At 45.4% G+C, this 25,287-nt stretch overlaps 1 protein-coding gene across 5 annotated transcripts in view; it reads right to left on the bottom strand.

The window, feature by feature from the left end:
• Tfcp2 (transcription factor CP2) overlaps nt 1-25,287 on the bottom strand; it is a 44,567-nt gene that overhangs the window by 5,074 nt on the left and 14,206 nt on the right. For 2 of the 5 annotated variants that reach the window (XM_021184127.2, XM_021184128.3), the window contains 12 exons: nt 19,973-20,124; nt 19,456-19,532; nt 16,901-17,006; nt 13,753-13,859; nt 11,898-12,050; nt 9,934-10,044; nt 9,376-9,464; nt 7,645-7,693; nt 6,525-6,618; nt 5,592-5,682; nt 4,726-4,847; nt 4,212-4,354 (listed from right to left, as the gene is read on the bottom strand). In XM_021184127.2, coding sequence (XP_021039786.1) covers nt 4,212-4,354; nt 4,726-4,847; nt 5,592-5,682; nt 6,525-6,618; nt 7,645-7,693; nt 9,376-9,464; nt 9,934-10,044; nt 11,898-12,050; nt 13,753-13,859; nt 16,901-17,006; nt 19,456-19,532; nt 19,973-20,124 — 1,294 coding nt within the window. The remainder of the gene's footprint in view (nt 1-4,211; nt 4,355-4,725; nt 4,848-5,591; nt 5,683-6,524; nt 6,619-7,644; nt 7,694-9,375; nt 9,465-9,933; nt 10,045-11,897; nt 12,051-13,752; nt 13,860-16,900; nt 17,007-19,455; nt 19,533-19,972; nt 20,125-25,287) is intronic. The other 3 variants (XM_029469599.2, XM_029469600.2, XM_029469598.2) reach the window with 2 other exon arrangements.

Below are 25,287 nucleotides of genomic sequence, written 5' to 3'. Positions count from 1 at the left end.
ACACTTGACACCTACTATCCTGCTTCCCTCATGCTCAGGCTGACCCACCTCCCAGATGGCCCCTTTCCACCTACAGGGCTCTGTTATCTGATGACCCATAAGGCTGCTTACGAAGGACACCGAGGGGGTTCTTTACAGGAGCATGTGACTTACCAGTGGCTGCACCACTCAAGAAAGGTCTCCTCCTCCCTCTAAAACCATTAACTGCCTCTAGATCCTGGAGGAGGGCAGGACCTCACGAGCCTCCCAACTCCATGACACACGTGGACAGGCCCAAGCGGGGGAGCTCCAGTGTCCGAGCCTGAGGCTCTAGACAGGTTCCTCCCCAAGGTCACCCACAGCAGTGGCTGCCAAAGAAGAAAGTGGAGCATGCACTCCCTTGGGTGAACCCCACACTCCCTTGGGTGAACCCCACACTTTGCAAGAGGCACAAAGACATGTAAAGCCCCACAGAGGACGAGGCTACAAGATTGCCAAATCCTGGCTGTAGTCTTTCCTAAAATCTCTTTAATTTTCCTTCGCTTACTTTCTCAAATCTCCACCTTTTTTTTTCTTTTCTTTTTTTTTTTCAATACAAATTAGAGCAAGAGTTTCACATTCTAGACTCCTTCTTACTTAAGGGCTGAGCATGAAGTTTGGAGGTGAAAGTTTCCTAGCATGGTTGAGCCCCAGCACCATAAGATAAAAAAGAGAGCAAGCTGATTCCGACCAGGGTTCTCTGTCTGCGGTGTAAATGTCTCAGTGCCAAGGCACAACGACAAAGATGAAGTTTAGTAAGGAGAACAAACCCACATCTGAGTGGCATGGTATCTTAACACATTACAACGTCACAAGATGGCTGACTGGAAGAAACATCACTATGTAATTTTTAGTACATAATTTAAGAGGTTCAAAAAATAAAGGAAGGGAAAACAAATCTGGCGATGCTGCTACAGCAAACACAAGATGCACATTTCCTTTTCTCTTCTTTTAAGGATTAAATACAGGGCTTTGTATATGGTAAGCATGTTTTACCTCTGAGCTGCACCTAAACCTTTTAACTTAATGTTTCATAAATACCAACTTGTTATTATTTGATCATTTCTGTAAGTGCAATGATAATTCTATTCAGAAATGTTTTTGACTTTTTTTTGTTTGTTTGTTTTGTTTTGTTTTTTTTTTTTTTTTTTTTGGTTTTTCGAGAGAGGGTTTCTCTGTGTAGCCCTGGCTGTCCTGGAACTCACTCTGTAGACCAGGCTGGCCTCGAACTCAGAAATCCACCTGCCTCTGCCTCCCAAGTGCTGGGATTAAAGGTGTGCGCCACCACCGCCTAGCATGTTTTTGACTTTTATTGAAGCAAGTTATTTGGCCAAAACAAATTTTTGCTTTCAAGGAAATACAAGACAATGAGATTTTCAAGCATAAAGATATTATGTAAAATTAAAAATATTTTAATTTTTAATTAAAGGAAGGGAAGGGCTAGACAGTAGTTAAGGGTGCCTGCTGTTCTCCCAGAGGACAAGAGTTCAGTTCCTGGCAGTATCAGGCAGCTCAAAACTACCTGTAAAACACAGAAAACACACACACACACACACACACACACACACACCATTAGTCATCCTTCATTATATAGGGGGTTTGAGGCTAACCTTGGCTGTAAAAACCCTGTCTCAGAAATATATAACCATAAAGACAGCCAAGGGGCAGAAGAGATGGCCGAGTCGGGGTAAATGCTTGCTGTGCAGCGTGAGTCTGAGCCTGAATCAGACTCCTAGCACCCACATAAAGACCCGAGCACAGTGGGACATGCCAGTAACGCTCTGGTCTCCACATGCACATGCATGCAAGAGGAGAGGCCCACATACCCATGTGCACACATAAAGCACACGTGAATTTTAAGAATTAGTTATTGTAATAACTCAGTAAGCCATTTTTAGATTATTTTATGTGTATGAATGCTTTGCCGCCGTGTACTTCGGTGCGGTGTGCCTGCCAGTGCCGTGACAGAAGAAGGAATTATGGGTGGCTGTGAGCCACCATGTGGTTGTTGGGGACCAAAATTAGGTCCTCTGGAAAGGCAGTCAGTGCTCCTAACCACAGAACCACCTCTCCAGCTCCTAAATGACTCCTGTAACTTGATTTCAGTTCCAGCACTGGGAGAAAAACAATGACTCGTGTTTGGGTTACGAGAGTAACGGCCACCGCTCTCTCGTCTCCTCAGGGCGGCACTGAGCTGCCCAGGAGGACATTCCTGCCTTCCTCCACATGCTGCGATTATAAGACGCATCATCTCTCCAAGCTTAACGTGTGTGTGTGTGTGTGTGTAGGAACACAGGAGTTTTTACAATTGTTCAAATTTAACTTGAACTAAAACTGTGCAAAAGGACACAGTTTTGCAGCCGGGCGTGGTGGCACACGCCTTTAATCCCAGTACTCGGGAGGCAGAGGCAGGAGGATTTCTGAGTTTGAGGCCAGCCTGGTCTACAAAGTAAGTTCCAGGACAGCCAGGGCTATACAGAGAAACCCTGTCTCGAAAAACAAAAAATAAAATAAAAAAAAAAGACACAGTTTTGCGTGTGTGTGCCCATATGTATGAGGTGTACAGATGTGTATACACACATGTGTTTGAGTTTGTAACCACCCAGAGAGGCCAACCTCTATTATCAGGTGTGCTCATTGCTTCCCACCTCGCTTTTAAAACAGGTGTCTCATTTCCTGACCGAGCCTCACTAGCTAGGCTGGCAGAGTTGAGACCTAGTGACCTCCTGTGCTGGGCTACAGGCACGTGCGGGACGACGTCCTTTTTAAATTAAGTATCACAGGCTCTAGGATCTGAACTCTGGTCCCCATCTTGTACAGCAAACACTCATAACTGCTGAGCCACCTCTCCCTCTCCAGTTTTTGGCTTTGATTTTTTTTTGGGGGGGGGGGGGGAACACCATCTCACATAAGGCTATGTGGGCCTTGAACTTACTACATACCCAGAGATAAACTTGAATTAATGATCTTGCCTAATCTCTGTGCTAGGGCTACAGGAGTGCACTACCACCCCAACTTTATACTAATTTTTGTTTGTTTGTTTTTTGGTTTTTTCAAGACAGGGTTTCTCTGTGCAGCCCTGGCTGTCCTGGAACTCACTCTGTAGACCAGGCTGGCCTCGAACTCAGAAATCCGCCTGCCTCTGCCTCCTGAGTGCTGGGATTAAAGGCGTGCACCACCATGCCCGGCCTCTAATTTTTAAAAACTAGTAAGTAGGGGCTGGGGAGATGGCTCAGCGGTTAAGAGCACTGACTTCTCTTTCAGAGGTCATGAGTTCATTTCCCAGCAACCACATGGTGGCTCACAACCATCTGTAATGGGATCCAATGCCCTCTTCTGATGTGTCTGAAGACAGTGACAGTGTACCCATATACATTAAATAAATAAATAAATCTTTAAAATAAACCAAAAAAAAAAAAAAAAACAAATTAGTAAGTAAGTAAACAAGCAAGCAATAAAATCTAAGCCAGACATAGTGGTTCATGCCAACAGTCCCAGCTACCCAGGCAGGATGCTGAGGCAGGAGGATCATGTGAACCCACAAGTTCAGGGTCAGTCAGGCCAAAATAGCAAGACCACTTATCTGGTAAGAAGAATTAAAGCCGACCAGCTAACCTTCTGTGTAGAAGCAGCTCACCCCTGGCAGCACGCTCTCACTCTGCTGCCACCGCTCTCACGCTGTGGGATGGCACTGACTGTTCTGAGTCACTGACCACCGCTCACACACTGTGGGATGGCACTGACTGTACTGACACACTGACCACCGCTCACACACTGTGGGATGGCACTGACTGTACTGAGTCACTGACCACCGCTTACACACTGTGGGATGGCACTGACTGTACTGAGTCACTGACCACTGCTCACACGCTGTGGGATGGCACTGACTGTACTGAGTCACTGACCGCCGCTCACACGCTGTGGGATGGCACTGACTGTACTGACACACTGACCACCGCTCACACACTGTGGGATGGCACTGACTGTACTGAGTCACTGACCACTGCTCACACGCTGTGGGATGGCACTGACTGTACTGAGTCACTGACCGCCGCTCACACGCTGTGGGATGGCACTGACTGTACTGACACACTGACCACCGCTCACACACTGTGGGATGGCACTGACTGTACTGACACACTGACCGCTGCTCACACACTGTGGGATGGCACTGACTGTACTGAGTCACTGACCTCATCGCTGATGATAACATGGATCCCTGTCGGCCCTTGCTTGTAAATCTGGCTGATCTGGTGAGGAGAAATGCTGAAAAGCTGAGCAATTTTTTCTGTGAGTTCGACAGCTGTCAGCTCCTCGAGATAGATAGCGTGGTACACTGCGAAGGAAAGCACAGCATCAGCGCCAAGGCTCTGCTTGACTCCAGAGACTCAGAGATCCCTGCACCTCGCTGCAGACCTGCCTCAGTTTCCTTTCTCATGGGAACCAGAAACACTTACTCCACAAGCCCAGTCACCGCCCCCTTCTAAACACTGCAGAGGACATGGAAATCTTCAGCACTATGGACATTACTGGTTTAAGTAAGAAAAAGTACTACAAATAACATGTATGGATTACAGCTCAATCGACACGAACAGCTAGAAGGATCTAGAACTCCAACTAACGCTGCGCTGGTCTGCACTCTCGCCACACCCGCCACGCACGGGTTGTCTCTTCTCCTTTCTTCCTGCTCTGCCCAGAACAACCTACCGAAGAAAGTACCATGTGAATCCCCATCCTCCTGCTTCTGTTGTGGCTGCGGCTGTGGCTGCTGCTCCCTCAACTGCAACGACTCCTGGCAGACATAAATGGTTAGCCTTGGCCGCACCATCCTGTGTGGAGAAGAAAAAGGACCGTCAGCTTACACAAATGAATTTAGTGCTTGTGCCCAGAGCAGTTTACTTGTTTCCTTATCTCCCAGCTGTGGGCTTTGTTGTTTCTTTGCAACAGGAGGCGCCATTTAAGCTAAACTCTGGCTTTCACTGAAAAGTTATGTGTGGAGCCAGGGCCAGGGCCTAGTGGCAGCCTGCCGGCCCGGCAAGCTCAAGGCCCTGGGTTCCACTCTTAGCACTGAAAGAGGAAGGGAGGAAGGGGAGAAGGGGAGAGGGTAAGGGAACACTGCTGCTGGCTTAGACCTGCGATTCAGGGTCCTAAGCCCTCACTGAACCCCAGACTTTGTTGATCCTTCACGTGACCATGTAGCACTCATTTGAGTCTGTGAGCTTTGAAGTAATGGTTAGAAATACCCAAGATTCACGAGTAGTTTGTATATGTGGGCCAGGTTCTAGATATGCTGTTTATTTACAAATATTACTACATAGCACGCCACATGGCTCAGCTGGTAAAGGCTCTTGCCACTTCAATTCAATCCCTGTAGGGGGCACATATCAGTGAGCATGTGGAGGGAGGGTGGAGGTCAAAGAACAACTTCTGGTAGTTAGTACCTTTCATCTACCATATGTCTCTTTTAATTGTTTGATGAGACATACTTATTTGTACAGAGTACTGTGAAAAATTCCCGAATGTAAACTCATTTAGAATTCACTTTCATTGGCATCTCAACAGAAAGTACACACCGGCCTTTTAATGCATTAAAGAGTCTGATTCCATCTGCAGGGCCGCAGATTTGGATCACGTCGTCTCTAGTTAGTTTCAGTAAATCTGCCCCTGGGATAAACAGAGAAACACAGGTTAATGATAAAGGCAAGAACACTGCAAGCACACCTCAGGATGTCACAGTCATCGCCTCCTGAGTGTCACATTACAGTCTACAGTACGCTATGTCTACTGCAGATAAAGCCCCCGTGGCCTGGCCTCTGCCTCACTTTCTGTATGATTCTCCACCTAACCTATGCTTCCAGCCTGACTGCGCTGAGCAGGCCAGTTGCTTTCCCTGTCTGAAACTCCTTTCCACAGGCTCATACCAGCCCACTCCAGTCTCACCTCACACAGTGTGTGCTCATCTAGTGCATCTCCTTCTGACTGGACTTTTCTGTTACACAGATGATGAAAGCATCAACTCAGAACATCTTATCAACTACACGTTCCCACACCGATGTTCACAGAAGGCTGCACAAAGGCGGATTGTGCAAGTATATGTACAGTGGCATCAGGGACTGGGGCTTCAGTTTGTTCCCTGATAAAGTCACCAGATGAAAGACATCTGTTGATCTGTTTCTAGGGTTAGGCCATCCTGGAGCTCACTACCCAGATCAGACTGCACCTGGATCTCAGAGATCCCACTGCCTCTGCCTCCTGAGTGCTAGGATTTAAGGTGTGCAACACAACATATTAAGAGTGCTATACAGAGTAAACATAAAGTTTAAATGAGCTCCAACTAAAACCTGCCTTGTTTTAAGGACTCACTGTACCATCACAGCTGGCTGAAAAGTCTGACGTGTTTCACGAAATTTGTTTTATCAGAAAAACAAACAGACACTCCTAGACACATCCTATGAGGACCCAAGATGCACATGAACACCCCATGCTGGAGAAGAAGGTAACCTAACCTGAGAAGTTGGTGAAAAGCCTCGTGAATGTGGAGAACCGGTTTCGATGCAGCCATTGCTGGGCTTCCTGAGGCGTGGTTGTTGGCAAGAGGTTCTGAAAGAAGAATGCATTCTTTGGTATCTGAACAGTCTCATCTGCTACCTCATTAGAACACACACAACCAAACACGTCCTTCCACAGCCTACAGCCACACTGGCTAGTGGCTGCAAACTGTTTCTATCACACAGGTCTTCTCCAACACGAGAGATACTTCACTGTCACCCTGAATGTTCTTTCTATTCAAGGGACAAGGGGTCGGATCCGGTAGTGACAGGTATGTGAGAAACCACACTACGCCAGCCTGGGCAACAAGATGAGAGAGAGCCTTAGAAAGAAGAGGGAAAAGCAGCCAGCTGAAGCTGCATATGCCTGGAACCCAGTACAGGTGAGGCGGAGATGGATAACTACTCAATGTGTCCTAAGCCAGCCAGAGCTGCACAGTGAAGTCTAGAAACACAAACAAAACTCCTCAAGGCCCTGCTTGTCTCTGGTCCCCAGTACACCTCCTCAAGGCGCTGCTTGTCTCTGGTCCCCAGTACACCTCCTCAAGGCCCTGCTTGTCTCTGGTCCCCAGTACACCTCCTCAAGGCCCTGCTTGTCTCTGGTCCCCAGTACACCTCCTCAAGGCGCTGCTTATCTCTGGTCCCCAGTACACCTCCTCAAGGTGCTGCTTGTCTCTGGTCCCCAGTACACCTCTTCAAGGCGCTGCTTGTCTCTGGTCCCCAGTACACCTCCTCAAGGCGCTGCTTATCTCTGGTCCCCAGTACACCTCCTCAAGGCCCTGCTTGTCTCTGGTCCCCAGTACACCTCCTCAAGGCCCTGCTTGTCTCTGGTCCCCAGTACACCTCCTCAAGGCCCTGCTTGTCTCTGGTCCCCAGTACACCTCCTCAAGGCCCTGCTTGTCTCTGGTCCCCAGTACACCTCCTCAAGGCCCTGCTTGTCTCTGGTCCCCAGTACACCTCCAGGTCAGAGGTGAAATGCAGGAAGCGTTTGTGAAGTGAGTGAAAACAGCATGTGACAGAATCAGTCACCACAACAGTGCTACACACTACAAATCACTGACATTGGTTTTAGACTTACATCCGTGACTGGAGGGGGTGGCTCCGGCTGGTGGTTGGGCGAGCCATTTCTAGGGAGAGAAGATGAAGATGAAGGGTGAGTCCATAGCACTCTGTGTACAGTACCTCACGACTCACTGTCACAACAGCTCTCACGTTAGAGAGCTCAGAGAATCTCTGCTTCCTCTGAAAACACTCTTCTCCAACACAGTACTTAATCTGTGTGCTAATAACTCAGTAACTTCAGGGGAAGGGAAGAAACTATAGCATTTGAAACATTTTTTTAATGACTGAGGAATCTAGGAAAAAATATCAAAATTTCAGTAAATAGAAACAGATAGAATAAATTATGGCATAATAAATACCTGCAGGGGGACAGAAATATAGTTTAGTGTAAAATATTTGCCTAGAATGCATAAGGCTCTAAGTTCAAAAAGAAAAAATTACTGGAATATAAAAGTCCTAGCCCTGCTATATAAGAGCTCAAGGCTAGACAACAATACACACCAAGACCCTGTCTTGAACAAACAAACAAACAAAAACCCTTTCTTCTTCATTTCTGCTGTATTTGAAAAATTTAAGTTTGATATTCAAACTTAGCAATGACATCAAGGTTCTAAACAGATGTATTCCTTTTATAACTAATACTCAAAGAAAAGGTATTGGTTCTTAGCTGTTACTTGTCAAACATTTAAGTTGCTCATACACCTTTTTTTTTTAAAGATTTATTTATTTATTATATGTAAGTACACTGTAGCTGTCTTCAGACACACCAGAAGAGGGCATCAGATCCCATTACTGATGGTTGTGAGCCACCATGTGGTTGCTGGGAACTGAACTCAGGACCTTTGGAAGAGCAGTCGGTGCTCTTAACCTCTGAGCCATTTCGCCAGCCCCCGCTCATACACCTTTTAAGAAGTTGATTGGACACAGAATAAATAAATCCAAATCCAAAACCAAACAATTGGCTCCTTTTATGTGTTTCTTAATTGTGATGCTGACAACCAAACCCAGGGCTGAATCACTACATAGCAGTCAAATGCTCTACCGCAGAGTCACACCTCAGGGCTCCACAGCATTCTTTATTCTTTTTTTTTTTTAATTCTTATTTGTTTATTTCACTTTACATCCTGCTCACTGCCCCCACTCCCCCCCTCCCACAATCCTCCCTCCCTTCTTCTCTGAGAGACTGGAGCCCTCCCCTCCCTTCCTACCACCCCCCAAGATATTCCCCACCTTGGCACATCAAGTTTCTTTGGGGCTAGGCACTTCCTTTCCCACTGAGGCCAGACAAGGCAGCCCTGCTAGAACCTAACCCATAGACAGGCAGCAGCTTTAGGGATAGCCCCACTCCTGTTACTTCAGAACCACTTGAAGACCAAGCTGCTGCACATTTACTACATATTCTGTAATATTAACAAGAAAACAAACAAATAAACCCTGACTGCCTGTGCAGCCTGCTTCCAATTCCCATTCTCTGCTGCAAGCATCAAACGTGAAAAAACCACAAGGCATACAGATAAGGTGGAGCTAGAGCCCAGACTACCACGTTCCATCACTAAATCTCCCACAGGAGCAGGGACCTGACATCGTCTGATGCTACCTGATATTGTTTAAGGGGGAAACTCCATGCTTTTCAGCAGCGGTCAGACTGACTAATTAGAAGCATTACTTTGGGAAGGCCTTGCTGATGATGTAATAAAAGGACCCATATTTAGTACAATCATAATCCAATTGCTTTTCCCACACTTACCCTTCCCCAAGAGAGAAACTGCTATGGGAGCTGTTGAAGCCAGGGGATGGGGAATTGTTGACGTAGGTGATCTCAGGCCACGGAGAACACTGAAAAGAAAGGAAGACTTAGGCAACAAGAAAGCACCATGCTCTGTCAAGTACTCCACTCTCACGTCAATAGCGCTTATCTTCTGCAGTCAGGAAAATAAGCTCAGGACCAAGCTCAGAGCACAGCGACAGCGTGCCTGCCTAACATGCACGAGGCTCCATGTCATGCGTGCCTGTGTGTGTGTGTGTGTGTGTGTGCACGCTCCCGTACGTGCCAGCATGGTAGAGGCTGTAGCTCAGCAACAGCGTGCTTGCCTAACATGCACGAGGCTCCATGTCATGCGTGCCTGTGTGTGTGTGTGTGTGTGTGTGTGCACGCTCCCGTGCGTGCCAGCATGGTAGAGGCTGTAGCTCAGCAACAGTGTGCTTGCCTAATATGCACGAGGCTCCAGGTCTGCTCTCAGCACGACAGAATGAACAGATGAATGACTGACTGACAGTACAAATATGAACGGAAAAATCCTTTTACCTCGGTGAGTATGGTTGTCTCATAAGAAGGTTGATATTTCTCTTTTTCATGGGGCGTCCGTTTCTCCATTTTCTCTCTATCTATTTTTTGTTTTCTGTCTGCACCCTTAGGCTGGAATGAGAAATACATTGCTTTAAATTCAACCTTTGATCACAGCACTCCAGAGCCAGAAGCAGGCAGATCTCTCTGAGTTCAAGGTCAGCCTGGTCTGCAAATCCTGCTATACAGAGAAACCCTGTCTTAAAGGAAGAGAGCGAGAAAGAAAGTAAGGACGAACAGATGGACAGACGGACAAACTAACTTACACTTTGAGCCATAAATACTACTTTAAAACACAGAAATCTTCACATATAAAACAAACATGTGTATAGTAACTTAGAGGCTATGTGCATCACCTGCACTGTCTGAAAATAGGATATTTAAATGTTTGAGCTGGTTGGAAAGATTAATAGATAGAAAGACCTCTAAAGCACATAGCTAACTGGAAAAAACCCAATGCATACAGTATACTCCCACTTATGTTTCAGAGAAAGGAGAATATGCATGCACCTATGCATGCATGCCCATCAAAGAACCAAAGGGGATTAGAGCATGCGCAGCAAACGGTGAGGAAGGTGAGGGCTCAGGGTAAGAGCACTAAGGGAGGCAATGTAGTGTCCAGAGGCCCCTTCTTCCCTCTTTCCTTCCCTGCTTCCTTTTCTGTTTGAAACAAAACCCTGCTGTGTGCCCAGCTCGCCCACACTGGTGTGGACCTTACACAGATCAACACTGAGGTGTGGGCACGTGGGCACGTGCAGAGAGTCCCAGTACTTAGATGCTATAAGCAGAAATATCAGGAGCTCAAGGCCATTCTTGGTTGCTTAGTAAATCTAAGGCAGCTCTAAGCTATGACTAAGCCACTGCCTCACAACTGCCCCAAAACAGCAAAAACAATAAATAAATAGAAATACAAACTATTAATGTACCTAAATCAGTCAACTTTGCATGATTTCTGCAATATAGAAGAGCTTACTATTACTAGTTCAACAGGCTTTATCAAGAATCCAGTTTAGAGCCGGGCAGTGGTGGCGCACGCCTTTAATCCCAGCACTTGGGAGGCAGAGGCAGGTGGATTTCTGAGTTTGAGGCCAGCCTGGTCTACAGAGTGAGTTCCAGGACAGCCAGGGCTACACAGAGAAACCCTGTCTCGAAAAAACAAAAAAAAACAAAAACCAAACAAACAAACAAGAAGAATCCAGTTTAGCCATCTGTTCACTTTACAAGTTCTTGCTACTCACCATCTCCGCCCCCACCTAACTCTACATAAACTACATTTGTAAGAAGGAACCAAACTGAAGCCATTTTGAATAAAATTCCCATCTAAATAGGGGTCATATGAAGTTTTACGCTCCTGAGACCTCTCTTGTAACTGACATCCTGACTGGCAAGTCGAGACATGAATGCCAGACAAGTCACCAGATGGTGGTGGATTTCTGACTTTCTGATTTGGGGTCACAGCTCAGTTTCTGAGTCTCTTCTGCAGCCCTGACTGATCAGTAGTGGTCTGAGCAGAATTAATTTTTTTGTCATCTGCATAAATTCTTAACTAAAATGGATGTTTAAAAATGCAGCTAGCGCCTCAGTCTGTGCTGTTGGCCCTGACTGGTCAGCTTTTGCTGCCTAATTCTCATGACTGCTTGGGTTGTTTTGGATGTACTTCAGAGGTTGTGTCGCTGACTCTAGCTTAGACAATTTGTAGTCTGAAAAACAAACAAGTTGACTCGCTACCATGTCACCTCATGTTAACACAGAAAGACGGAGAAAGCTTACAGATGGGTGTGGTGGCTCACGGCTTTAAATCCCAGCAGAGGCAGGGAGATCTCTGAGTTCAAGGCTAGCCTGGTCTACACAGTGAATTCCAGGGTTACACTGAGATACAAACACACACAGAAACGGTTTTAAGACGGGCACATGGCCTGGGACACCTTGAAGACTTTGATCTGGCAGCTGGCCGAGTGCAAGTGCTCTGTGTACTCTCCGTTCCCATTCTCCTTGAAGGTATCGATCTGCACTCGGAATGGCACCCCCTTCTCCCCGCCATGCTTCCTCATGGTGAACTCAGTGCTGATGCAGTGCACCTGAAAGGAAGTGACACCAAGCATCACTGCCACTGGCCAGGCCAGAGGCAAAACCTCTGCTAGGCATTTATCACTTAAATCTTTCCATCTCTTACACTCTAATGGAGGAAACTGGAGACCTGTTAGCAATTCACAATGTAAACAACTAGTAACTATCAAAGACCCCGCCCCACAGAAAAGGCCACTGTGAAGAACCACAGGAATGAACTCCTCTGAGAACAGGCAGCCACACAAACAATGCCAGGGAGTCCATCTAGCTTTGAAAAGGAGGCACAGTCAGGCTTAGAACACAGCAGATACTAAAGTTCAGGTAACAGGAGATTTGCTGGGTCAGAGGGTCAACTCTGTCTATCTGACTACTTACTAGCTTGGATTAACTGCTCAATCACTCTAAGCTGCAAACACTACTCCTGAGGGCTGCACAGACCATTCAGCAGTTAAGAGCACCGACTATTCTTTCAGAGGATCCAAGTTCAGTTCCCAGGACCCACAGCAGATGGCTCACAACCACTGGGATCAGATGCCTCTGGCCTCTGTGGACACCTGCACTCATGTGTACACGCCCACACTCTACCACACATACACATCATCTAAAAATAAATATTTCAAAGACTATTCCTATTCCAAGAGACCACTATTCAAAGTCTTAAAATCCTGTATACAAAGTATTAACATAGTGACCTTCTACCTCTACCTCAAAGGTAACTATCTAATTAACCACTGGTTGAAATGATTACACATAAGCAAGGCAGTGGTGCCTATATCTTTAATCCCAGCACTCAGGAGGCAGCTGCAGATAGGTCTTAGTTCCAGGACAGCCAGGGCTACATAGAGAAACCCTGTCTCAAAAAACCAACAACGACAACAACAACAACAAAAGAGGAATAAAGAATTCTGAGGAGTTTGCCTAAAGGACATAATTCATATATGCAAATCAAACTTTAAGTCTATGTATATTCAAAATAAACTTCTGGCTAACAATGGAAAAATAGAACAGTTTACATGTTAAATAATTGTTAGACAAATTATCTATGATCAAAGAATAGTATATAATGCAGCCAAACAGCAAACACTTTAGATATTTAAGTAAATAAACTGTGGAAACTCCTCATATTGAAAAGCCTGACCTCGAGAGGCTAGAATCCTGAAAAACAGAGACGTGTGTTCACTGTGCAGACTTGTGCACGAGGACTCTTGACACACTCATACTCTCTCTCACACTATTCTCACAAACACACACACACACTTTGTTTTTTGTTTTGAGATGTGGGTCTCTCTATGTAGCCCTGGCTATCCTGGAGCTCTATATGTAGACCAGGCTGGTCTCAGAATTCAGATACCTGTCGGTGGTGGCAGAATTAAAGGCATGCACTACCATGTCCACCTGCACAAAAACAATTTTAAGTTTATTATACTTTTCTTTTTTACTGTTAACTTATTCATTGTTTTCTTCTACCCAGCTCACATAACTCAGACTACCTTGAACAGACCATGTGACTTTGATCCTTCTACCTCTACTACCCAAGAGCTGAGATTTGTGGTGTGTACCACTACTCCAGGTTTATGGGGTACAAAGGCTCAAATCCAGGCTTTCTGCAAGCTAAGGAAGCACTCTACAGTTGAGTCGCACCTGCAGCCCTACTAGGCTTCATGGTAGTAACAGGCAGGCTTTCTGACTATTTTGACAACTGCAGTGCCTTACCTGAATAAACACAGATGTCCTCTTTGAAGGGTCCCACAGGAACTCCACTGTGTTTAGCTGGGTAGGATTGGCCCTGGGATCAATGACACCCACAGACATTGGAATATCTGAGAAATACAATGGGAAGCACTCAACAGTTCTCAGAGCTCCTTGGTGTTGTTTTTAAGATGGGGGTCTCGAAGCAATGCCTGGGCTCAAGTAATTCTCCCGCCTCAGCTTCTTGAGTAGCTAGAACTATAGACATGTGCCACCATGCTCGTGGCTACCATGTTATTTTATGTAAGAAAGCAACCAATTGTGATGGATTAAGTCTACATACTAGCTATAATATCAAAATCATAAATTTTTTGAGACAAGGTCTCAACTATATTGCCTAAACTACCCTCAAACTCAAAATTCTTCTACTTCTATATCTTGAGAATGAGGACCAGGAAATTATGAATTATACTAAGTTCTGCTTAGCATTACTGCCAGAAAGCCCATCATAAGGACTGTCTGTGTAAAGGAGATATGACATCATGGTCAGAGGAGGAATTGTTCAGAGAAGAGATATAACCTGTGGCACAATAAAAAGCACTACACTGAAGAGGAACACTCAAACTAGATTTATACTGCATATGACATAACTCAAATACCACTTTCTGTTTTTAATTATTAACATTAAAACTGGGGATAGAAGGAGGGGCGGTGGTGACATACACCTTTAATCCCAGTGCACAGGAGGCAGAAGCGATGGATCTCTCTAAATTTTAGGCCAGCCTGGTCTACAAAGCCAGTTCCAGGACAGCCAGGGCTACACGGAGAAAACCAAAACCAAACAATAACAATAGAAAGTAGGAATAAGCCTGGGCAGCACTATTGCTGCAACTGTGATATAACTACACTCCTGTCTGGCATCAGTAATTCAAGTAAGAAAGCACTAAGGAGGCCCCGTGCAGCCTGCTGGTTGTGTTGGAGTTATCCTCAGGTCGATATCATAAAGATTTTTAGATTATCTGTACGATAACCAGTGTTTTCTCAGGCAAAATGAGTAATAGTTAAGCTTGCTTTGTAGCTATGCTTCTCAAGAGAAAACAGTAAGCACCTGAAGACCAGAGACGCACGTCAGGATCTAAGAGAGAGAGAGAGAGAGAGACAGACAGACAGACAGACAGACAGACTGCATGCTGTATTGCCAAGATCCTACCACTTAGGGAAGACAATATTTAGTATAGCAAAATAGGAGAAAACACCTCAAGTGCAGGCCGAGAGGCAGAAAGCCTCGCCTTGGGAATGTAAGCACAGTGTGCAGCCCCGCACAGCAAGGCAGAAACCTAAGGACTGGATGCAACACCAGGCAGGCTGCTGGAGTGGGTCCTCTGTGGCCACATGGCACGGCCAGGAAAGGAAGGGACTTACTACCAAGCCTGACTATTGAGGTCAATCCCTAAACCCACAGGGTGGAAGCAGAAAGGACCCCTAGTTCAAAACCCAACGCCCACATGGCAGCTGACAACAATCTGCAATTCCAGATCCAAGGGATCCAAAAACCTCTTCTGGCTCCCCTGGGTCCAGAAATGTTTTGCATAAACATATGCAGACACAAGACCTACACACATAAAATAAAATAAGAAAAAAAAAAAAAATAGAAAACAAACCCAGTAATTTGGGCCTATGTTTTAATTTCAGCACCTGGGAGACAGAGGAAGGCAGATCTCTGACTCTGAGGCCAGGCTGCCCACACAGCTATTCTAGGACAGCCAGAGCTACATAGTAAGACTCTGTCTTGGAAAAATAAAATAAGTAAAAAAATACATTAAAAGGAAATAAAAATTTAAATGAAAATAATAAATCAGCTAAGCATGATTGAACACACCTTTAACCCCAGCACTTGTCAGGCAGATTATTCTAAATTCAAGGCCAGCCTGGTCTACGCAGCAAATTCTAGGCCTGTTAGGGCTACAGAGTAGGACTGTGTTTGAAAAATAATAGTAGTAATAATAAAATAAATCCTTAAAAAAAAATTGAGTCCAGGCTGGAGAGATGACTCAGCAGTTAAGAACAGTGACTGCTCTTCCAGAGGTCCTGAGTTCAATTCCCAGCAACCACATGGTGGCTCACAACCATCTGTAATGGGATTCCATACCCTCTTCTGGTGTAATGTATTCATATACACTAAATAAATAAATAAATAAATAAATAGTTAAAAAAGAAAAAGGCTGAGGCCATCCATAAGTCAGCCAGCTGTAGAGCTTGACTAATGTGCAAGACTGCAAGACCCTTGGTTCTATACCCAGCACCACAGAAAAAAAAAAGGGACAAATATTGTCAAATAAGGAGGGAACATTAAGGCAAAAAGTATTACAGGCATTTCTCTATAGAAAATTAACAGTAGAACTGCACACGGCCCAGCACTCCCTCTTCTTAATAATAAGAATGGAAGCATCAAGTGGGACAGTTCATGTCAATAGACTCCACTCAAGAGACAGAATCAGGAGGATCACTGTGAGTTCAGCCAGCCCAGGCCACAGAATGAGATCTTGCTTCAGACAAATGAGAGACCAAAGCAGAGACTCAAACAAACATTATCATATCCATGTCACAGGAACACTGCTCAAAGGAGCCTAACAGTCAAAGCTGCCCTAGCCCTCAGCAGGCAGAGTGTGCTGTACCCTGAATGAATACTGTCCTGCCTTAAGGAAAGAAATTTTGACATATGCTACAACATGAACGGATCTCAGAAGGCAGTCACAGAGGGAAAACACTGAGTGAGGTCCCTGGACAGTGACAGAGCAGGAGAGTGGTTAATGAGGCTGAGGAACGTGGAATGAAAAGCCACACTAAGAGCAGACAACATAAACACACCTAATATTACTCAACTGCCCATTTAAAATGGACAATGAGCTTTTATACTATACACAGGAACACATGGTTTATATGACCACAGTCCAAACAAAACCTTTTTGTAACTGCTTTGGAGCTTACTGTTCACGTCCTACCTCAATCCTAAGGTTGCCTTGCACGTGTCTTTCTTACGCCTAGGGACAACCACTTCAACACCCCTGCTAACTCAGCCTCTGAGGCTCACCAATCAAATGGAACAAGTAAGGAACCCAGCTCTGACTCACAGGCACGAGTGCTTTCTGAGCGACAGCTTCTCTGGACTCACCTATGTCGAGAATCCTGTCTCCTGGTCGGTTCCACCTCCAGCCCTCCAGCTGCTGGTGCTCAGTGTACTGCAGTCGCCTGTCGTGGAACACTACGCGGAATATGCTCTAAAGGAAGGACAATGTCGTCAGCGGCTAGCAAACCAGACAAACCAGACAAAGAAAACTAGCAGAGCTAATGCTGCTCGGTTTCTAGACACAATCTAGCATTTGCTGTGCCTTTTTTATTTCCTTTAACTTTTCTTTGAGGCAGGGTTTCTCTATGTAGCCCTGGCTGTCTCAAACTCACAGATCTGCTTGCCTCTACCTCCCCCATACTAGGATTAAAGGCGTGCACCAGCATCACCCAGCATTTGTTTGGTTTATTTTTTGGTTTTATATGTCTTATTACATGTCCTTCTTTCTTTCTTTTTTCTTTTTCTTTTTTTCTTTTAAATTCTTCCTCTTTTTTTTTTTTTTTTCCCAGACAGGGTTTCTTTGTGTAGTCCTGGCTGTCCTGGAACTCACTTTGTAGACCAGGCTAGCCTCGAACTCAGAAATCCGCCTGCCTCTGCCTCCCAAGTGCTGGGATTAAAGGCGTGCACCACCACGCCTGGCTCTAAATTCTTTTTTTTTAAAGATGTATTTATTATTATATCTAAGTACACTATAGATGTCGTCAGATGCACCAGAAGAGGGAGTCAGATCTCACTATGGATGGTTGTGAGCCACCATGTGGTTACTGGGATTTGAACTCAGGACCTTCGGAAGAGCAGTTGTTGCTCTTAACCACTGAGCCATCTCTCCAGCCCCTTCTTTCTTTCTTTATTGGAGGGAGTGGATGCATGCCACAGATTCTCTCCTTACACCAAGTGGGCCCCAAAGTCATCTACTCTTGGGGACAGCACTTTTCCCTGTTGAGCCATCCTGCCAGCATTGAGAGGCATTCTGTGCATGCCAGCATAATCCTTCAGGTGCACGCATTGCCAATTCAACCTATAAACACTGGGGTCACAGGCTACTTCCAGCCACTATCCTTAAGCTCCTCTCACTTTGTGAGGTAGTTGCCCATCTCCCCACCCCCTTTTACACCTGCTGTTAAAACTCCTGTACTTAGTGTTCTTTGAGTTCTCCAAATCCTTACTGTTGACAAAAACAAACAAAATTCTCTATCCATCAACAGTAGCTGCTGAGGTTTTTGGTTTTGTTCTAGTTATTTTTCATTTTATAAACAAAGAATGTATAGGTCTCCTTCACTGGATATGTAGTCCTGGATGGATGGTGCATGCAATTTAGCAAAGTCAATATCCTGTTAGAAACGCTGGCTCACACACTACCTGTACTTTCAGACCAGACCACACAAGTCTGAGCAGACCTGTGACCCCAGAGACCCCAGAAACCTACTGCTGACTCTTCTACACTCAGGATATAATAAGACAGAAGGACAGGCATTAATAGTAGTTTCTGTTTTTTTTATAAGGGCAGGTATCCAAAGAACCAGAAACTTAACAGCGAGGGTTACATGTAGCTCAGTGGTAAAGCACCTGCCCAACATGTACTAGGCTATGGTTTTGATCCTCAGCAACACACACACACACACACACACACACACACACAATTATTAAAATTGAAATCCTCAAGGAACTGATTTTATGCCACCAAAACCAACTTCACTGGGGGACTAGAGAGATGGCTTAGTGGTTAAGAGCACTGACTGTTCTTCCAGAGGTCCTGAGTTCAATTCCCAGCAACCACACGGTGGCTCATAACCATCTGTAATGGGATCCAATGCCCTCTTTTGGTGTGTCTGAAGAAAGAGATGATGTATTCAAATATATAAAAAAAATAAGTAAATCTTTAAAAACAAAAATAAGTGAGTGCCAGGACAGCCAGGGCTACACAGAGAAACCCTGCCTCGAAAAACCAAAAAACAAAAAAAACAAAAAAAAAAAAACAAAAATAAAAAAACCCCAACTTCACAGAAGCTGTCCAGAACAAGGACTTGCCAGCCTGCTGCTTCTACTGCTTCTGAGGCTCTGAGAACCGGAGGGAGGCTCATCAGGTAAAGACGCTTACCTCTAACACTGACAATCCTGAATTCAATCCATGGGACCCACGTGATAGGAAGAGAAAGCTGACTCCCTCAAGATGTCTTTTACTGCCACACTCAGCCCTTGGCATGCGCACACAAGCACAGCTGCATCATTAATTTAAATTCATGAGGACAGCGAGGCTTACACTGACCCCAAAGATCCATCAGTTTGTCTCTTTGCCAGGCAAAGGTGGCAAACAAAACAAAACAAAACAAAAAACAACAACAAAAAAAAAAACCCATTAATCTCTGCCTCTAAGGATCCAATAGAACATGAAACGGAAAAAAAGAAACCACAGCCATGCATTATGGTGCATTTTTGAAATCCCAGCATTACACTCTAAAACTGAGGCAGGATACAGAGCTCAAGGCCAGCCTAGGATATATAAAAAAACCTTGTCAAGGAAAATACAAAAACAAAAATAAAAAAATAAAACCAAACCAAACCAAGCACACGCCCCTCCTAAAATCTACAACCTGTTTTACCTTCACCAGCTTGCCGTTGAGTTCTGGAAGCTCTCCCAGTTTTCTATTGTCTAGCATTCGGATTTCATAAGACTGTCCTAAAAGAAAAATAATTACAAATGACACCCATCCTACTCAATTATCTAGACTCAGGAAGAAAGAGTACAGCTACAGAATGTGTAAGTTGACACTCTTATCACCAAATGAGCTGGGCACTGGGCTAGGCACTTTCATGTCCTGTCACATGTAATAGACAGAGCTTTCTAAGTTATTGTCAATTAATTTTACAGATAAGGAAAGGGAAACAGAAGTCGAGCAGCTTGTCCAGGGCCCTGTGACTGGTGAACCGCAGACAGGTAGAGTGGCACTAACTAGGAGAACCGAGGAACATGAGCCGGAAAAGGGCAGCAGAGCAAGGAGTTGGGAACACAGACAGAACGCCTCCTAAGGGTCTAGCTGATGGGCCACACAGGCATGTATGTCACATATCGTAGACCCACAGCCTCCAATGGCACTAGCAAGTGAGAACGCATCTGACCTTGATTGAGGTAGGTCAGGGTCTCGTCGTGGAGCTTCACCGCTGGAGACGTGGCAGCACAGAGGACATACTGAAAAGGCAGAATCTCGTTCTCATTATCGGGAGGCAAACTTGACTCTTCTTGCTTAAAAATGGGCAATGCGAGGACATCACTAAAATAAAACACATGACTTCTATTAGTGTCTGATCATGGTGCAAAAGCAGACTCACGATTGAAAAATTAACTACAAAGTCTTTGAAAAGCCCTAAGTACTTCTCTCCTGGTAAAGCTTCATTTAAGCCATCAGTACAGATTACCTGGGACATCCCTCTTACAAAGAAAGTAATGACAAATAGTCTCTGTTAAAACCACTTAGGTGTCAAGGACTGTGTTTCTTACAGGACTCACAGACAGAGACTGAAAATCATATCCAGAACTTGAGGGCAGTGGATCTGCAATGGGGAGTCTACCCAAAAGCTGTGTTAAGTCCTTACTGGCAACTTAGACAGGAGAATTTTTGAAAAATGAAGGGGGCTTCACACTCAGAAAGGAATACAGAGGGGAACAGTTACCGATGGCATGGTTGTTACAAGGGACATCTCTAACTTTCCCCTTTGAGTGCATTTTTCTCACTGTCGTATAAGCCTGTAACCCTAGTCTTAGGGAGGTGGGGGCAGGAAGACCACTTGAGCCCATAAGTTCAGGGCCAGAGGAGGAAATCATATCAAGCATCCCATCTCTTAAATAATAAAAGAACAAAAATGTACTTTTTCATCAAGCTCCATCCACGTTCTTGCCATGTGACGCTACCCACCAAATAGCCCTGACCAAAGCCGTGCAGATGCCAACCCCAGAACAGTATACTCTTTTCTTTATTCATTATCTAGCACTAGATATTCTGTTAAAGCAACACAAAAAGCAGCACTCGAGGATGCATGTGCTCTCAGAAAGCAACTACAGTAACTTTATAAACACGTGAGCTCATCTACTGTAAAGATAATGTGTTTTTGCTTTTTTATGTTTTAATTTTTATGTGGGGCTGGAGAGATGGCTCAGCAGTTAAGAGCACTGACTGCTCTTCCAGAGGTCCTGAGTTCAATTCCCAGCAACCACATGGTGACTCACAACCATCTGTAATGGGATCTGATGCCTTCTTCTGGTGTGTCTGAAGACAGCTACAGTGTACTCACATATATAATATAAATAAATCTTTAAGGTCTGAGGCAGGCCCACTTGAGGAGAGAGGAAGAGCGAAGAGAAGAAGACACAGTGGGGAAAGAGATCATGAGAACATGGGCCATGCAGGCTGGCCAGCCACAGTAAGAGCAGCCCAGGCGGAACACGGCAAGTCATATCTCGAGGTACAGGGAAGTAAGAAATACCTCAGAGAGTTGATATCTGTCCAGCTCTAGTGCTACAAAGGCTTATTATAAAGGTTTTCTGTCTTTTATCTGGGAACTGGATGATCCAAAGCTGGGTAGAAACCCCCAATTAATACTAGTTACCACAACAGATACAACTTTAGAAAAAAGATTCACCTATAAGATAATTAAAAAACAAAACAAAAGAATGGAGGAGCTAGAGAAAGTACCCAAGGAGCTAAAGGGATCTGCAACCCTATAGGTGGAACAACAATATGAACTAACCAGTACCCCTGGAGCTCATGACTCTAGCTGCATATGTATCAGAAGATGGCCTAGTCGGCCATTGGTGGAAAGAGAGGCCCATTGGTCGTGCAAACTTTATATGCCTCAGTATAGGGGAACTCCAGGGCCAAGAGGTGGGAGTGGGTGGATAGGGGAATGGGTGGGAGAGGGTATGGGGGACTCTTGGGATAGCACTGGAGATGTAAATGAAGAAAATACCTAATAAAAAAATTAAAAAAAAAAAAGGAAAAAAAAAACTTCCATGGAATAAAGTTCATGAAGTGTCTGCAATAGAAAAACAAAACAAAACAAAACTGTTAAGGAAGTTTAAACAGAGATGTTCTACATGCTGCTCCCAGGAGACATGGGTTATTAAAAAAAAAATTCAGTGCCAGTCATGGGATCCTCAAAGAATGCTTAGTCAGGGAGGCTCCAGAGGCCTCCCAATTAACACAGGCTATGGCCATAACTAGGCGATGAGACCCTGATGCTGAAGACGGCACGGATTTTCACTGCGGAATAATAAACAATTGATCTGGAACTAGTCAGGAAACGGCCTCCTTGGTGGCTAGCTTTCCTGGGGCTGGAAGGTGCTCTCTCTGTAGGCTGCTCTGTAGGGAGAGAAGATGTATTATTCTGCCCGAGACCTACTGGTACAACGGTGGCATCACCGTTATGGTGACACCCAACTGCTTTCTGAACAGATCTGAGGTCTACTCCTCAGGAGGGAGCTCGCACCTGTACTGTGATTCTGGTGAGCAGAAGCCTGAGTGAGGAGACCACACATCCCCACAGAACCTATGTCTGCTGTTTTGCTAAATGGCCATGCAATCAAAATACTTGCTAATATTATATTTACATTCACAGATTTGTGCTATTATCAACCTTTGTCAGAGAAGTGCTATACAGCAGGCAGCAGTCAATACAGAAACTCAAAAGTGGTCCAAGTGCTGACAGTAAGTGACCACTGTATTTACAAATGGGAAGAGTATACAAATGCCCATCCCCAAGGCTCAGGGAACATGGAAGGAGAGGACACATGTAAGAGCTGTGAAGAAGTGCTCTGAAAGGCTGTCTTCTCGACATGACATGGCTGCTGCACTCAGGAACTCAGCAGCTGTGGTTAGCGTAAGAACTGTGTGAGGTCACACCAAAGTGGCAGCATGGTGCAGGAGCTCACAAGGCCCATGGCTAAGGGAGGAGGGTATTCCCTCTGTGTGTGTGTAAGTGTGTGTGTGTGTGTGTACTGGGAGGAGGCTATTCCCTCTGTGTGTGTGTAAGTGTGTCTGTGTGTGTACTGGGAGGAGGCTATTCCCTCTGTGTGTGTGTGTGTGTGTGTGTGTACTGGGAGGAGGCTATTCCCTCTGTGTGTGTGCATGTGCACTGGGAAAAGGGTATTCCCCTGTGTGTGTGTGTGTGTGTGTGTGTGTGTATGTACTGGGAGGAAGGTATTCCCCTGTGTGTGTGTGTGTGTGTGTGTGTGTGCATGTGCACTGGGAGAAGGGTATTCTTCTCTGCGTGTGTGTGTGTGTGTGAGTATGTGTGTTCTGGGAGGAGGATATTCCCTCTGTGTGTGTGTGTGTGTGTGTGTGTGTGTGTGTGTGTGAGAGAGAGAGAGAGAGAGAGAGAGAGAGAGAGAGAGAGAGAGAGAGAGAGAGAATGAGGTGAGAATGGCAGTGACAGCTCTCAAAGAGAGCAAGACCTTTTATTTGGGGGTGTGGCCACAGCTAAGCTGCCCATGCTTCAGTGCATGATCCCACACTCCTGTGCATGTGCAGAGGGAGAACTAACTAAACTCACTGGGTTTGGGGGATGAGGCATCGAAGGGAACTATGTAAGGGGAGAAGTAGGGGGGAAATGGAGGTGACCGTGACCAAACTATATTGTATACATGTATAAAATAGACAAAGTGGGTGGGAATGAAGAAAAAAGCAAGCAATTAAAAGGCTGGAGAGATGACTTAGCAGTTAAGAGCACTTGTTGCTCTTGAAGAGGACCAGGGTTTGATTGACAGCACCTACATGGTGATTTACAGCTTTCTCTAACTCCAGTTCCAGGGAATCTAATGCCCTCTACTGACTTCTACAGGTGCCAGGCACAACTCGTGGCACACATAAATGCATGCAGGCAAACATCGATACACAAAGTATTTATCTTTATTTAAAAATGAGAGTACAGAGGGAAAGTGGCAGAGGTACAAATGCCAAGCTTCTTGTCAAGGACCCTAAAGGCAAGGTGCTGAGCGCATGGAGCTCATGGTCTCACGTGCTTCCTTGGTTATGCACTTTAAGTTTTCTATGAGGAAATCACAGCCAGGTGTGGGGGGACACACAAGCTGAGAATGCTAACACGGAGGGAGAGGCAGAGACTTGCAGAGGCAGGCAGATCTCTGTGCGTTCCAAGCCAGCCACGGCTATGCACTGAGACCCGGACTCAAAAAACAAAACAAAAACAAACCCACCTCAAAGCCACAAAACAAAACAAATCTTTGAAGTAAGGAAACAGTACTGAGGAATTTTTGTTTACTTGCGTTTAAAAAGATATTTATTTATCCTGTATGTATGTACAACAGATGTATGCCTGGAGCTCTCACACCAAAAAAGGATTCCCCTGCCTGGGAAGTTACAGGAATTTGTAAGCAGCTCAGTGTAATGCTAAGAACCTAACCTGGGCCCTTTGAAAAAATAGCGGGTGCTCTGAAGCACCAAGCCACTCCCATTTGTGTTAGCTTTTAAGGCTGTTTATTAGGTAGCCAGTGCTGGCCTTTATTTAGAGATCTTCCCATCTTCACCTCCTACCTTCAAATCCAGAGTGCTGGGATGACGAATGTGTGCCACTATGCCTAGCTCAAGGTGTGTGTGCACTGGGAGGAGGGTATTCCCTCTGTGTGTGTGTGTGTGTAAGTGTGTGTATGAGTTGTATGTGCACTGGGAGGAGGGTATTCCCTCTGTGTGAGTGTGAGTGTGTGTATGTGTGAGATGTGTGCATACTGAGAGGAGGTTATTCCCTCTGTGTATGTGTGTGTGAGTGTGAGTATGTGTGAGTGTGTGTGTGAGGTGTGTGCACTAGGAGGGGTAGTCCCCCTGCAGAAAATCCTGAGAAGGTCAGAGATCCAGCTTTATCACTGTCAACCATATCCCTTGAGACAGGACTTCACACTGAACCAGAAGCTAGGCTGGTGGCTACCAGGCCCCAGCAATCCTGTCTCCATCCCTCACAGAGCTGGAGTCGAGGGCACATAGCCATGCCTGGCTTAGGTGGAAAAGAAACAGCTGGGGATATTGGCTCCGAAGAGCATAGCCCCAGGGAGGGTCTGGCTTGATTCACAGAACCATGGGAGAAAAATGCCAGATTTGCATATGTGGGCTTTGATGATACACAAGCAATCTCCACTCTCAGGACCCCGAGGCTGCTGCATATGAAGACAGATCTCCTTCACAGCTGGAGTTGACCCTAAGCTCGAGAGCCTCTTGTCCCCATCTCCAAGTGCTGTGGAGACATGGAAGGTGCTCTCCCCGTCCACAGGTCCTGTGCACCTGGGGAGAGGTAACTGTGTGCATTCGGTCCCAATGGGTGCAGTTAAGAGTAGAGAGCGAGGCTGGAGAGAACGCTCAGCAGTTAACAGCACTCACTGCTTGGTACCTCATGGTGTGGCTCACAACCACCTGTAACTCATGTTCAGGGGATCC

Source organism: Mus caroli, unplaced genomic scaffold (genome assembly GCF_978045245.1).
Source record: "Mus caroli unplaced genomic scaffold, Mus_caroli_1 scaffold_16, whole genome shotgun sequence".
Taxonomy (NCBI): domain Eukaryota; kingdom Metazoa; phylum Chordata; class Mammalia; order Rodentia; family Muridae; genus Mus; species Mus caroli.
This window is presented reverse-complemented; position numbering and strand designations above follow the sequence as displayed.